The following is a 15,980-nucleotide window of genomic DNA, read 5'->3' as shown; positions in this document are numbered from 1 at the left end:
AGAATAAAAAGAGAATAAATTCGTCCACACATGCTCAAAAATAATTCCCCCAACCCAAGGGATTCAGGAATTTCAATTCGGGGAACCCTAAGGTTGAAGAAAGGGCATAAAATTGGGCATTTGAGTAATTTAGGGTTAAGTTTAGGGATTTTGGGTGAAAAAGGAGTGAAAGAGAGGAAAAAGACGAAATTCCGGAGAAGTACCGCACGTGTGGACAGCAGCAATGACCTAGACGCACGTGCGTGTGATCTCGACCCCACGTGTGTGGGGCCCACTATTCAAAAAAAGGCCACCTTGGCCCTAGTCGGCCATGGATGGGCTCCAAAACCCCCAAATCTCAGCTTCATCCGATACACGGTTTGTGCGTGGTGCTTCGCCGAAGTTTCAGCCCTCTTGCAGGACCAGATTCTGGAAATCTGCTATAGAGAAAAAAACGGTTGCAATAGAGGATGAATTCGAAGCGTACAGGATTGTAAGAGGAGAAATATGGATGGAAGAAGGTGGGGGCGAATCGGGATAGGTGTCCCTTCGCACCACGATAGTCAGCCCTTCGATGAAGGGAGGGTTTCACACCCAATTGAATCTCCACAACTCAGGAATTTAGAGGAGCAGAAAAACGCAGAAATTTTATTAATCTTCATTGAATTAAAAAGACTACAAGGGGTGCCTATTTATAATAAAAACCTATATTCCAAAACTTGCGCCATGTGCGCAACCTGTTACTTGGTGATGAAGTAATAAAAAATAACAACTAATCAAAGCAATCTAAACCGTTCATGATATTCCTAATAACAATAATAAGAAAAACCCAAAGTACTAGATTAATTAAAATAGTGGGCCATGATCATGAGAATCCATGGTGGGATTCATATGACTATCGGGTCCACTCCAACGAACCAAAACGCAACCCTCTAACTAGGAGGCCCTTCCTGGACATCGTCATCGATCCAGATTGATGGTGGGGCCTTTCTCCTTGCGTACGTGCGTAGGAGGGCGCGCATGTGCGCGAGATGTCCCCATCAAAGGTTGTCCAATGTCACGATCCAATGGTCCAACAAGTGTATCCAATGAATCTAATGGTCTAGACATGTCAAATCAACTCCTATGTGCCGCCCATATGCGTCTTCCTAGTGTGGGGCCTTTAAAGATGCATAAACATGCATGTGGGGTCTTCCAACACGGCTCTGTACTTGATCCGGACCCCATTTAATGATCATCCAATCATAGAGATGCTGGAACTAGGGCCAAAGCTCTCCTCCTCTAGTATACTCTGAATGGTGCTCAGATGTCCTCATCAAAGATGGTTATGGACGAGGGGCTAATGCATTCAAGATAGGGCAAAACAACACTCCTTTCACAAGCTTTAAATGTGGGCAATCAAGATATCGTTCTTTTCACTGTTTTGAATATCAATCCTTAGTTAAAGGGAATTTGGCCGAGGATGGAGAATATGTTGAAGATACTCAACTTCATGTAAATGAAAGCTTAAGATGACACATAATATGAAGAACATGCATATGAGGATGGGTCACATCTTGGAGAAGATGCAATAGATAGGTATGGTGATAGGCGCAAAATGTTGGTTATCCAACGAACTATGTTATCTATGCCTTGAGTAATTGATGGGGGCTGATGGTTGCGACAGAATATCTTCCACGCCACCTGCACTTCTTGTGTTAAGATATGCATGATTTTAGTAGACGGGGGAAGCAGTGAGAACATTGTCTCACACAAGATGGTGGATAAATTGGAACTTAAAAACACAAGCATCTACATCCATACTAATTCATTGGTTTAATAGAGGGGTGAAGTCCTTGTTAACCCAATGTCTTATTTTTCTTCTTTATTAGATCTAAGTACAAGGATTAGGTGTGGTGTGACGTGGTTCTCATGCGTGTATTTCATATTTTATTGGGAAGACCATGGTTGTTGCACATAATATGGTGCAATTGACTCAAGCTAACACCTATTCATTCGTCAAGGATGGTGTTAATCTCACATTGTACCCAAGAAACATCTTCCAACATCAAAATCTGATAAAGAGGACGGTAAGAAATAGTTAAGTGCACAAAAGTTTGAAGAAGAAAGGAGATTGACATCATCTCTGTCTTGGTTGCTAAAGAAGAAGCAAAACGGTCAGATGTTTGACCTTTCATGCAGAAGTTCCTTTGTAAATATCAAGACTTTGTCCAAAGAATTCTCAACTAGATTTCCTCCAATGATGAACATTCAACATCATATTGACTTGGCACTTGGTTTGAACATGCTGAATCTTATGTATTACCATATGAATCCAGCCAAACAAACTGAACTCCTACTGATTGAGTGGTCATACATAAACAAGTTCAAAAGAAGAAAGAGAAACAAGAAGAAGAAGCGAAAGAAGGATATCAAAGAGAGCAAAGCCAAGTACAAACATAAAAGCTAATATGAACATCGCAATGAAAGTGACTTGGTTATCATTTACCTCTATAAAGAAATATTTTTGAGGGGGACTTGCAACAAGCTCAAAGCCTAAGAAGATTGGACCATGCCGAGTCAAGAGAAAGTTGGGTGGCAACGCTTATGAGATTGAGTTGTTAGATAACTTGGATATCTTGCAAACTTTCAATGTGGTAAATTTGTTTGAGTATCTTGGCAGGGTACTTTATGTGCAAGACGAGACAAACAACTCTCTAAGGAATAAAAATAAAATAAAAAACAAAAGTTTTGCAGATGAAGACCATCGTCACTCGACAATGCCAATACAAGCAGTGCTCTGTGAAATGGAAGAACAAGTACTATTATGAATGTATATGGATCACAAGCGACAAATTGGAAAGACTGGATCCCGATCTTTTCTACTTGTATGAAGCATCCAACTCACTGGAGTTGAGTTCTTTCCTACCCATGGGAAATGATGTAGGCCCATGGCCTACCACAGTGCTCAACATGTGTTAATTTTGGACTTTTTATTGCTAGATTTAGGGTTTGAATGTAAGGAACTGCAATTTACTATTTATGAAAGATATTAATACAGGGGCATTTTAACACCGGGCTCGAGTGGGGGTCGCCTGTGGGATGCAGGGGCACACTCGGGGTGGGTGGGGCCCACGGGGGAGATCTCGTGTTTGAGACTCCTCACCAGGGGTGATTAATGCGCATTTTACACTGGGCTCGAGTGGGGTAGCCTGTGGGATTCGGGGACACACTCGGGGTGGGCGGCCCGTGTGAGGTGGTACCTATGTGATTTGGGGCCCACGAGGGGGGTTCGGCCGAGGTCCTAACCCATGAGATGTGGGGCCTGGGCTATGAGATAAAGGGATTAATTCGCCATGCTCTAACAGTTCGAGCTTTTAGAGCAAGTGGTTAATTGTCCTGCATCATATATGGGGGCTGATTTGAAGATATGATTGAAGATTTTGACAATTATTTTTGAAATTTGCTTTTACTATCATTATTCATTAGGCTTGTTGCCATCTTATGTAATTTAGATTGATTTAAGGTTTTTAATGGGGGCTGATTTGAAGATATGATTGAAGATTTTGACGATTATTTTCGAAATTTGCTTTTACTATCATTATTCATTAGGCTTGTTGCCATCTTATGTAGATTAGATTGATTTAAGGTTTTTAATAGTTAGGGGATCTTCATTAAAGATTCATGGGGATTTTCTTTAGTGTCTACAAGGGGTGGTGGTGTAGGAGGTAGGGCATTCCATATTTGTAAGTTTATAAGCTTTTGTTTGAGTCGTTGTAAGGAGAAATTTCAATTTCAATAAAGTAGCTCGTTCCTCTCTACTCAAACATTATTGTGTCTCTTGTCCATTCTTGCGATACAAGTATCCGCATCTCATTGAATCGACAACCAGGTTGCACTGTGCTATTGCAGGCGGTCAAAATGGTTGTTGATAATGATTTCCTTCTGGTTCTCATTGAAGGAGACTAGTAATACAGACTCCTGGGCGAAGTCTGGTTTTTGCCTACTGCGCATTGAGGAGCTTGGGGAGTAAAGCTCTGGGACCTTTGTTGGAATTGTGAGATTAGGTTCTTGCTAGTTCTTAGATCAGCAAACGGATTAGCTTGTTCCTATATCGGCAAATGAGGAAGCTGATCATCTTGCAAAGCTTGGTGCGGTTAGGACCAGTGCTTACATGAATGTTAGGAGAGTTTTTGTTTAGTTTCTCCTTTTCTGCTCAAGGGACTGGTCCCGATGTAGCTTGTTTTTTGTTTTCTTTCTTGCGTCACATGCTGTTTATCTCTGTTGTATTCTTTTTTAGGAATAAAATCTCATTACCAATAAAAAAATATTTCAAGAAAGAAACTTACAAGGTTAGGAGAAGAAAATTGCAGGAAAAACCTTAAAAAATCCAAACATGGATGAACCGTCACCAACAAAAAAAAAAAAAAGAGAAGAAAAGAAGAGAAAAAAAAAATAAATCAAACATGTATGCAGAAATTCTCTATGAAAAAGGACTGTTGAAGCGTATGAACAACCTTCTAGAACATCACACTACTAGTTTGTGAATCCATCACAGGACCCCTGACAAGAGTGAAGCTATGGCAATTCACTTGGGGCGATTCACCCTATTATACTGACACGTCCTCTGCTCCGCATTTAATTGTACAGATGCAGCGGGTGTGACATAAATACTTATGGGGCCCACCGTGATGTTTGCATGAAATCCATTCTGTTCATAATTTGCGGCAGATCATTGCAAGACATGATCCAGGAATCAGGCCCATCTAAAACTCAATTGGGCCACGCCAGCGGGATAAGTCGCACACCAGTGAAATCTTCCTGGGACCTGCTGAAGTCTTGGATAAAGCAGATATATGGCTTTTCTCTTCATCCTCCCTGTTGAACAGGTTGGAAGTCATATAAACATCAGTAGGTCCTAGACGATTTCAACGGTAGACATCTCTATTCCTATTTTTGCCTATGGTGTGGTTCACTTGAGTTTTGGATCAGCATGATTTTTGGGCTTCTCTCCTAAAATGGGACGGCTCAGGTGATGGATGGATTGGATGTCCCATATACATTGTGATGGACCCCACTGAGATTTATGTTGCTTGCGCTGGGAGGAGAGGACCTGCAAATTTCTTGGCGAATTGTCTCTGAGTGAATCGCTGTAGCATTACTCCACCTGACAATATTAACCCAACTCAGGCTCTTATCAAAAGGGTTATTAGTATTACTGTTATTTTTCTTCATGTATGGCCTGCATTTGTAGGCCTTTCTTCCACAAATTTTCTAATCTAATGACAACAGTAATTAGTTTACTTGCTAAAAAAGTTTTAAAACAAAAAAGGGAATTTTTACCGTGTTGAATATGATAGCAAACTAACTAAGAATAGGAATTAACATACTATAAAGTAATCCAACCCCCACGTGTATGGAAACAGTATGTGTACAGTGCACGGATGAGCATACTCACATGGGAACATTTACATGTGTGAACAATATGCAGTTGTGAACAATGCACATCTGTGAGGTCCATAACCTGATCGGACCTCCCTTGGGGCCCACCAATCTGATCTGATTGTTTGTGGGGCCTCACAATCTGATTTGATTGTTTGTAGGGCCCCACAATCTGATCCAGTCACCTAAGGGACCCACCAATCTGTTCTAGTCACCTGAGGGGCTCCCTCCTTTTGATGTGAGATGTGATGGTGGGGTTGATTGTACGCATTTCGTTGTGTTTCTCTTTCACAAATTGTTTTCTGTTTCCTGAATAAGATCTCTTCTCAGATGTTTTGCACATCTCTCTTAATCAGAACTATACAATGTAGTCTTCATTCTTGTTATTGGTTAGAATATGACTCAAAATGGTTTCCTTTGCATAAGATTGCACTTGTAACTTCCTAGTTCCCATGATCAACATGGTTCACCAGTGCCAAAGTACTAATGAGATATGCTTTCCCATGCTCAACACGGTTCACTAGCACTAAAACAGCTGTGAGTTATGCTCAGCGATCTTTCCATGTGCATCTCACTTTTCTGGGTGTGAAAAGTGCGAAAATGGAATGTTATCTTCAAATGATTCTGGAGTCACTCTTGTTAGTGGTCTTATGTGAGTATATGACCCAGAATGGTTTCATCTTTATACAGTTACAACATGATTCCCTTGTGTCAAAACAGCAGTGATGGGTGATTTGGGGCAAGAGAAGAGGGAAAATGGAAGTCCACTTGAGTTGGGTTCTCCTTTTCAGTGCTTCCCAAAACACTTGCACCTTTTTGCTCTCTAAGTCATTGGTCGAAGTTCAAACATTTGTTGTAGTCATTGTATAAATTTGTGCACTATCTCATGAAGTTTAAGAATATCATCTTGCCCATTCATCTCAAAAAAAGAAAAAGGAATACGATGTGATCTAAATATGTACTGTGTCCAAGCCTAATATTATATGACTAGCTTATTTGACCTGGTATTTCTCATAAGATTTGAAGTACTTCCTTCGCTAATTTTACAGCCGTGTTGCATTCTTATTTATGCCAAGGTGTCCATGTTTACTGCATGCACTTTTGCTATTATGGTGTTTGTCCTGATTGTCAATATTTATCCTTGAATCAGGGAGGACCTGCACCTGCTCTCATAAAGGCTGAAGTCCCATGGTCAGCACGAAGAGGCACTCTCTCTGAGAAAGAGCGTGTTTTGAAAACAGTGAAAGGGTAATGTAATGCACTTTGAATGTTTATATCCTGGAGTCTTAATCAGTATGTCCTGCACATCTTTAAGCACACAGTTGCTGACTTTCTGTGCATATGGGGCCAATGTGATGCATCCAAGCTGCACATCACCCATGTGTATGCTCATAGGGCCAGGGTGGGCCACCTGCTGGACAATGCAAGATTTTGACCCATAGGGATGTGCAAATGACTCTGGATCCGCGCATCACCCATGTGTATGAACATAGGGCCAAGTTGTGCCCACCTGCTGGATGATGCAGGATTTTGAGCCACAGGGATCTGCAAATGACTCTGGGTCCATGGATCCAATAGTTGGTCTGTTTGGACTGGGGGAGTTTGGTCCCATGTATCCAATTGGGTGGTCCTTTTAGCGGTCCAATTGACCTTGGGGCCATAAGACCAGTTGGACAACACTATTCAGTATTCACCAAGCATGGAACTTTCTTATTTTTATTTAATTTAGTATGAAGTTTCCTCCTCTTCTTCTTTTTTTTTTTTTTTCTTGAACTTGTTTAGCAAGTAAACAGCTGGTAGTTTGGTTAAAGTAAGAAGCCTAGGTGGTGAAAGGAAGATGCTTGTAGTTATGATTAAAGATGTTCTTTTAAACCGTGATGGATGAATAGTGTGGTGTGATGCACTAGCCCCATCCTTTTCTTGTGATATGATGCCCTGGAACCATCAAATCACATCCAACGGCCCTTAATCTTCTTCTGCTTTTTCTTCTGAATGGCATGATCAGCCCTTATCCTCTTTTTGTGAATTTCTGCAAATTTTGTGGAAATCTGGAGGTGATTTTTATTCAGAAATCTGATATGCAGATTTTGGATCCAGTTGGACTATTTGGGCTCAATTTCCGGTCCAAACTATCATAATGATTAGGTGATCTATACTGCTCATGATCTGACTCTTCATGGATGGGGGTTGCCTCATGAATCATCCAGAGTGGAAGATCCTATCCTTTGGATCAATGACCTTCAAGTAGAAGGGTTATACAATAACAGTCCAGATTGTCCGAGGTTGAAGGGTTTGGTCTTCTCACTGGGAGAGTTTCAGGGCATCCCCCATCCATGTTAGGGCTCATCGGCTAATAGTCTTGGCCACCAAACCATGGGGCCATAATGTATAGAGTCCTGGATGTAAGCAGAGCATGATGGTTGATATACATAAACATTAATAAATTTGTAACTGAAATACTCTGGCAGAGCATGATGGTTGATATACATAGACATTAATAAATTTGTGTATGTGGCACATAATGAACATGAAATAAACTGGAACATGGCCGCTATTTTGATGGCTCTTAAAAAAATAAAAAAATTGCATTGATTTTATTTCTTATGACTGATATTGAATGGATGGTCAAAAAGAAAAGAAAAGAAGTCAATAGTACACATTCAAGGTACATATGTTTATAAATCAAAGGTTAGGATGGTTGAATCAATCTGAATTGTTTATTTTGAGCTCTCTAATTTGGGACCAACGACATGGACGTTTTGATGATTTAATGTATTCCACATGCACAACTTCAAAATGCCAAAGTATAAAGCACCACACACTGCCAGAGCATCGTCTCCACCCATCTCCCATGTCTTGAAAACCATCCCCTCCCCATGCATTGCACGTGCCATTTCCCCTTTTGAATTTCTAATAGAAGCCATATTGGTCCAATTTACACATGGATAACTTATATTTTGGCCCTAAATCCTGTTATCTACAGTTTTTGTATACTGACAAAAAACGGTTATTTATCTCCTCTGATTCTTTTTTTTCTTTTCCTTCTTTTTTTCCGCTTTTTTCTGTTTGGCAGTATACTGAATAAGTTGACCCCAGAGAAATTTGATCTTCTTAAGGGCCAACTGATTGATTCTGGAATTACAACACCAGATATCTTAAAGGTATTTGATATCATGCATATTTCATGACGGTTTCTTTCGTATATTTCTTCTTAGAGGTCAAATTGCTAAATGGATTTTGGTATCTGCAATTGCAATGCAGGGTGTTATCACACTGATATTTGATAAGGCAGTGTTGGAACCTACATTTTGCCCCATGTATGCTCTTTTGTGTTCTGATCTCAATGAAAAGCTCCCGCCTTTTCCCTCAGAAGAACCCGGTGGGAAAGAAATCACATTTAAGCGAATCCTCTTGAATATTTGCCAGGAGGCATTTGAAGGTTCTGCCAATCTAAGGGCTGAAATTAGGCAAATGACTGCCCCTGAGCAAGAACTAGAACGTAGAGATAAAGAAAGAATGGTGAAGCTCCGGACCCTTGGAAACATCCGTCTTATTGGGGAGCTGCTGAAGCAGAAGATGGTGCCTGAGAAAATCGTCCATCACATTGTTCAGGTTTTTTCCACTATCTCATGGTCTGTCTTTTCCTGATATTTCCAAATGGTTTACTTTTTGAGTTTTTTCGACCCAGCGATTCATGTGAGGTTCACCTTGTAATGCACACCGTTGATCCGGTGGCTCCATCATGGATAGACACGCCTAATAATCTTCCATTAGATGATCCTCGCCTTCCAATGAAATGGGCATCACACCCAATGATCCACATTTAATGGGAGCCCATCGGACCATTAGTATCATCTAATGGGAGAGAGTTTTGGGCATCTTGCATCCACCGTGGGGCAACTACATGAACGTATCGAAACCACACAATGGATTTCCTGCAAAAAAAAAAAAAAAAGAAAAAAAAGAAAAGAAGAAGAAGAAGAAAAAAGAAAAGAAGAGAATTCTTACTTCTCTTTTTGAAGTGCCTGATTGGCTGCTAAACAGGAACTGTTGGGACATGATGGGAAGACTTGTCCAGATGAGGAGAGTGTGGAGGCCATCTGCCAATTTTTCAACACGATCGGCAAGCAGCTAGATGAAAGCCCGAAATCCCGACGTTTCAATGATGCCTACTTCAACCGGCTGAAGGAGTTGACAACAAACCCCCAGCTAGCCCCGCGGCTGAGGTTCATGGTCCGTGGTGTTCTGGAATTGCGTGCCAACAACTGGGTCCCTAGGCGGGAAGAGGTAAAATCTCCTTGACGGGACACTTTATGTTCAAACAACTGATTTAGGATTTAATTAGCCCATTCTGGTCATGGAATTCGCTTCTGGCTATTACCATCCAGGATGTCATCTGATGAGATTGCGTGGTTCCACTCGTCTTGCAGGTGAAAGCGAAGACCATCAATGAAATCCATTCGGAGGCAGAGAAGAATCTTGGGCTACGGCCTGGCGCAGCTGCAGCCATTCGGAATGGTCGTGGTGGAGGAGGTGCTTTAGGTGGTATCGGCCCCAGCGGCTTTCCCATCAACCGACCCGGCAGCGGTGGTATGATGCCCGGGATGCCTGGAACTAGACGGATGCCTGGCATGCCAGGGATAGAAAATGATAATTGGGAGATTCCCCGTAACAGGTCTATGCCTAAGAACGAAGGACAGCTTCTGCCCTCCCGTGTTCAGCCGTCCTTGGTTAGCAAGCCAACAACCCTCAATTCTAGGCTGTTACCACAGGGCAGCAGCAGCATAATAACTGGGAAGACGAGCGCATTGCTGCAGGGAAGTGGTGGCCCACCTTCCCGCCCGGCAGGTATAGAACCCCCACCAGCTCAAAACTTTGTTCCCATGAAGCCTCTCACCCCAGTGGTGTCCTCATCTCCTGTTTCTGCCAAGCCTGGAGCTCCCCCACGAGCGAAACAAGCCGATCTGCACCGGAAGACACTTGCACTTCTTGAGGAATACTTCAGTATCCACATTCTTGATGAGGCAAAGCAGTGCGTGGAGGAGCTGAAGAGCCCTGAATATCACCATGAGCTGGTGAAGGAAGCGATTGCTCTCGCGCTGGAGAAGAGCCCGCCTTGTGTCGAGCTCGTTGCAAAGCTTCTGGAGTTCTTGTTCAACAACAAGGTTCTCACGGCACGTGACATCGGGACAGGGTGCCTTCTCTACGGGTCAATGTTGGACGATATTGGGATCGATGTACCGAAGGCCCCAAGCAACTTCGGTGAGGTTGTCGGGAAGCTAATATTGGGCGGATGTCTGGATTTCAAGGTGGTGAAGGAGATGCTGAGGAAAATGGAGGATCCCATGTTCCAGAGAGCTGTATTTGATCTCGCCGTGAGAATTGTCAAGTCGACACCTTCAGGACTGGGGGTGTTGGGCCAGCAGGCAGCTGAAGTCAAGGCGTGCGAGGAGCTACTCTCTTGATTTCCACTGGCAGGCCATTGATGTAACTGGTTGGTGCAGTTGTCCCCTTGAGGTGAGTAACTTTATGTTACGATCTGTGCTTATAAGTGGAGCTGCTGTGCAATGAACAGGTAAGTTAATGAGTTGTACATTTTCCGAGGTCATGTGATCAGCGTGTTTATTGATTTCTGAGAAGAAAAAAAATGTGCCATGGATTTTTTTTGCTCTCGAGCGGATGGGTAATTTGGCCCGATTGCCCGAGATGAACAAGGCTTAATATGATTACTGTTTAATTACTCTTTCTTTTTTTTTTTTTTTTCTTGGTTCTTTGCTTCAGTTGATTTCCATGAAAACAAGGTTATCATTCGATGCTAGGCCTTGCCGGTGGTTTTCATTTGCACTGGTGTGCCATACAGTGGGGACCGCTTTCTCATTTTTCACCAATCCAAACATTTCATGTGCTTGAACAATCCCATCCATCTGATTGTGGGCGCACAAATGGGCTGCTGAACACCCTGTGGACGATATGTAGTTGGAAATGGTCTATGAATCTGATCTTTGGGATTGTCTTATGAGGAGATCTTGTTATGTTCTCCATTCATGGTTAGGGAATTCGGATGGTCGGTCTCTGTCACTGTTAGGGCCTGCCTGTCGAAGATGATGGTATCAGGTGCTAAATAGTAATGTCTAGGTCTGCATGGCGCACACCCATGAGTGACTGGACTGTTCACCAGTTGGGGCCCATGGTTGATGGGTTGTACTCTGAAGTCTTCACCAGTCAGGTGATCCTAACCATGCATTAGAGGATATTTGGCTGTTGAGTGGTGACCATTTGTTGTACTTTTAACTGCCTAAATGTTGTCTTCAATGGCTGCGCCGATGTGTATGCTAGGATTTATGTGAATGGGTGATTCTTTTTTCGGCACCCTGGCACATAAACACCGATTGAGATTCAGTGCTTGATGAGTAAGATAAATAGCATTTTATACTGGATGCTAATTTTTCTCATGTCAAGCTTTTGTATTTGCAGGCATCCAGTGACATTGTGTGATACAGCAGCGGTCCTGTGTTGAATGCCCATGAAAAATTTCTGCTCGAGTTTCCATCCGAGCATTGAATCTTGGTTGAGCAGTGATCGGCTTGGGGTTGCGTATAGTCCATCCATCGAATCGGATGCTCGTTGGTGTCTTAAGCTTCAGCAGCCTTTACTGCTGAGAAAACCGTCCTTTCAGCAATAAGCAAAATGGATCTCTCAAATCCCGGTGGAATGCATTTACACGATTGAGAATATGATGCTGACGATCTTTTCACCTAGATGATCTGCTTATGGGGTCAAAAGGGGAACTGGATTCGGGGTGAGGCCAGGTAAACACCCAGTTCGTCCATTGGTCCAGCCCACATGTGACTCTACAATTGCTTCAAAAAATGCTTTGAGCCGCTCATCTCTGACAGTAGCATGTGGTCCAATCAAATCTCAATCATGTTATAGTCTTACTAAACTCGTCTTTTCATCCTCGCTAAATTTAATTCAAGTCAAAAGAGTGGTGCGTGGTAACAGGTCCTTTAATCAGGTGGGTCATCTGGGTATGGTAAAGGCAAATGGTTAGGTAACAAATGACCACAGGTTGCAGTTGGCCTCAACTAATGTATGGCCAATGTCCTGGATGCAGGTGCCACTTGCCAAATGCTTCGCCTATAGGAAGTTCCTGGAATCAGAAGCTACACCAGGGTCACCTGGAAATCCATGAGAAAGCCACCCCGTCCGTTTGTTTCTCCAGCTTGTGTTAGGACGTGATCCCATAAATGAGACAAATCAAAAACTTGAGTGGACCACACTATAGGAAGCTGTGGGCATGAAAATGCCCACCATTGAAACCATCCTTAGCCCAACATGATGTTTATATGCCATCAAACCATTCATAAGGTCATTCTTACTAAGATGAGCTGAAAACACAAATATTAGCTGGATCTAAAACTCCCTATCCTCCATGAAGGTTTTGACTGTGGGTGTTCCACTCCCACTGTTTCCGATAGTAAGATATTTGAGTTTTGGATTTGCATCGTTTTTTGGATCATGTCCAAACTTGATAGATAGGGTGGATTTCTCACCGATATCTCAGTGGGTCCTATGTTGCTTTGGACCAATGAACTTCCCATAGAATGGGGACGCATGTAACCTACACCGTGGTATCTCTTCCATGTTGGCTAACTGAAGCAGATGGTGATTCAGATATCTTTGCTGATACGATGTGATGGGATTTAATTGGGCCACGTGCTGCTATCAAAGATGAGGTACAACTTTTAAATATGCTTGTTTTTTACGGTGTCATATGGCTCAATCAAATCCTACTACACTAGGTCTATATCCTTGGTGACAGGGCATTTTACAGTATCATATGGCTCAATCAAATCCTACTACACTAGGTCTATATCCTTGGTGACTGGGCATCAAGCATTAGTGCACATTGATTTGGATCAAGTCTTGTTATGGCTTAACATGTCAATGTGGCATCATGTGCAATATTTAACATGGTCATCGGTGGGCCTTCAATGTACGTGCAGTGGCTTAAACATAGCTCAATAGTAGACATATTGTGTTTCAAAATTGAATTCATGACTTCGAGCCCAGACAATGTTTGTAAAAAAAGAAAAGAAAAGAAAAGAAGAGATCGAAAAAGATGGTCCAAACCTTCTAGAGGGTACCTCCTCGGGTGGGCCTACACTGTTTGTTAATTCATTTAGGGCCTGTTTGGCAGGGCGGATTGGAAGGGATTGGAAGTTAAATCCCAGGATTGGCCGGGCGAGCCAAACAGACTGGGTGATCTGATCCCAGTATATGGATTGATCCATGGATTTTAAGACAATCCACTGACAACACCATCATTACCTTTAAATCCCATCCAATCCACCCTAATATGTTCAAATTTGCCTGGGACGTATTTGGTTCGAGGGATTGGAAGAGATGGGAAGGTTTAATCGCGGGATTGGCCAGGCGTGCCAAACAGACTCGATATAGCAATCCCGGGATATGGCAATCCCATGGATTTTAAGACAATCCGCTGACAACGCCATCATTGCCTTGAAATCCATGCCATCCACCCTAATACCATTCAATCCCTTCCAATCCACCCGTCCAAACGGGCCCTTAAGCCTTCCAATCTTTTACATGGGTTGCCCACGGCCCCGCACTAGATTGGCCTGATTTCAGCCGTTACACATGTCGTGAGACCAGCTGATGAACCGCACGATGTGATCACGTGGGGTGGAAGTACGATGGACGGTCAACATGCTGTCATTCGGATCAGACAATCCATTTAACGGTTACCACTGACCAACGAGCCACATTCAATGCACGAGTTTGGAAATTGAGAGCTGTCTCGCCTGATGAGCGGCTTGGATCTTCCACGAGTATGCCATCCTAACACGCGCCGAGACAGGCCAGACAGGGATTCTAGTCTTACTCTCCCGAGTAGAGCCACTCAAAAGGGGCCCACCCTATCCCTACAAACAATCCTGACCATTGAGAAAGAATCACTGACCATTCGAGCGGTTGGATCTTTAAACAGCATACGCGGGGTTTCAATTTTGACAGGTGGGGTCCATAGTTTGTTAATCCAAACCATTGGTCTGTTGAGACTCGCCTTGTTGATGGGCCAAAACCACAAAATTCCCCATTTAGGAAGTTCTCGGCGATCAATATTAAGAGCCTTTCTGTTTGAATGTGCACCGTTGTTGTATAACCGTCCTTCTATAGACCACAAATTGAAAGGTCGAGATTCCCATCGAGGAGATCCAGGTGTAGTCCACTCGTTTAGAGGTGGAGTGTTGCAACGGTCAAATGGTCCATCTTTTGAACGGTTTGATCACCCGTACGAATACTCCGACAGACGTAGCAAATATCGCATTCGATTCCCGTTTCAGGAGACCGTGGATCATGGATCCGAACCGTTGATGTGATGTGTCAGACTTCAGATGATCCATAAATAGAAAAATCTACTGGATTAAAAGATTCTTGTTTTCATGGGCCACCCACATTAGTCTCATCACGTCAATGGTTCGGATCACTGAATCATGGGGCCCACCGTACAAAATGAAAGCACGGACGTTCCTGTTCAAGTATTTGGCCTGTTCAGCGCATTCTTCGAAGAGAAGAATTTTGATACTCGGCCAGTTGGAAGGTCGATATGCAGTCCCAACCAGTTGTACACGTGGCATATAATTAACTCATGATAATACGTGAAATTTGTGGGCTCCAGTTTACGTAGACCATAAACCAAATTTAGGCCGACTTGGTTTTCTGACCATAAGATTGGTGGACTTCAATGGACGGTTGTGATAATAGCCATTCAACCATCCTAATTCAACAAGCAAACGTCCGGCGGGGATTAGACACTGACAAGGTCAGTAGCCAAATTGCTACTGAAGTGACGTCACCAAACCTCAAAATTCCCCATTTAGGAAGTTCTCGGCGATCAATATTAAGAGCCTTTCTGTTTGAATGTGCACCGTTGTTGTATAACCGTCCTTCTATAGACCACAAATTGAAAGGTCGAGATTCCCATCGAGGAGATCCAGGTGTAGTCCACTCGTTTAGAGGTGGAGTGTTGCAACGGTCAAATGGTCCATCTTTTGAACGGTTTGATCACCCGTACGAATACTCCGACAGACGTAGCAAATATCGCATTCGATTCCCGTTTCAGGAGACCGTGGATCATGGATCCGAACCGTTGATGTGATGTGTCAGACTTCAGATGATCCATAAATAGAAAAATCTACTGGATTAAAAGATTCTTGTTTTCATGGGCCACCCACATTAGTCTCATCACGTCAATGGTTCGGATCACTGAGTCATGGGGCCCACCGTACAAAATGAAAGCACGGACGTTCCTGTTCAAGTATTTGGCCTGTTCAGCGCATTCTTCGAAGAGAAGAATTTTGATACTCGGCCAGTTGGAAGGTCGATATGCAGTCCCAACCAGTTGTACACGTGGCATATAATTAACTCATGATAATACGCGAAATTTGTGGGCCCCAGTTTACGTAGATCATAAAACAAATTTAGGCCGACTTGGTTTTCTGACCATAAGATTGGTGACGTCACTTTAGTAGCGATCTGGCTACTGACCTTGTCAGTAT

The 15,980-nt window shown here is 42.9% G+C and overlaps 1 protein-coding gene across 1 annotated transcript in view; it reads left to right on the top strand.

The window, feature by feature from the left end:
- LOC131256934 (eukaryotic translation initiation factor) overlaps nucleotides 1–11,140 on the top strand; it is a 47,405-nt gene extending 36,265 nt beyond the window's left edge. Inside the window, exons 5-9 of the mRNA XM_058258041.1 lie at nucleotides 6,551–6,648; nucleotides 8,474–8,561; nucleotides 8,662–9,012; nucleotides 9,445–9,687; nucleotides 9,831–11,140. Coding sequence (XP_058114024.1) covers nucleotides 6,551–6,648; nucleotides 8,474–8,561; nucleotides 8,662–9,012; nucleotides 9,445–9,687; nucleotides 9,831–10,865 — 1,815 coding nt within the window. The 3' untranslated portion in view covers nucleotides 10,866–11,140. The remainder of the gene's footprint in view (nucleotides 1–6,550; nucleotides 6,649–8,473; nucleotides 8,562–8,661; nucleotides 9,013–9,444; nucleotides 9,688–9,830) is intronic.
- Nucleotides 11,141–15,980: the final 4,840 nt, after the last annotated feature.

Source organism: Magnolia sinica, chromosome 9 (assembly GCF_029962835.1).
Source record: "Magnolia sinica isolate HGM2019 chromosome 9, MsV1, whole genome shotgun sequence".
Taxonomy (NCBI): Eukaryota; Viridiplantae; Streptophyta; class Magnoliopsida; order Magnoliales; family Magnoliaceae; genus Magnolia; species Magnolia sinica.
Note: the sequence above shows the minus strand (reverse complement) of the source record. Positions and strands in the feature narration are given on the sequence as shown.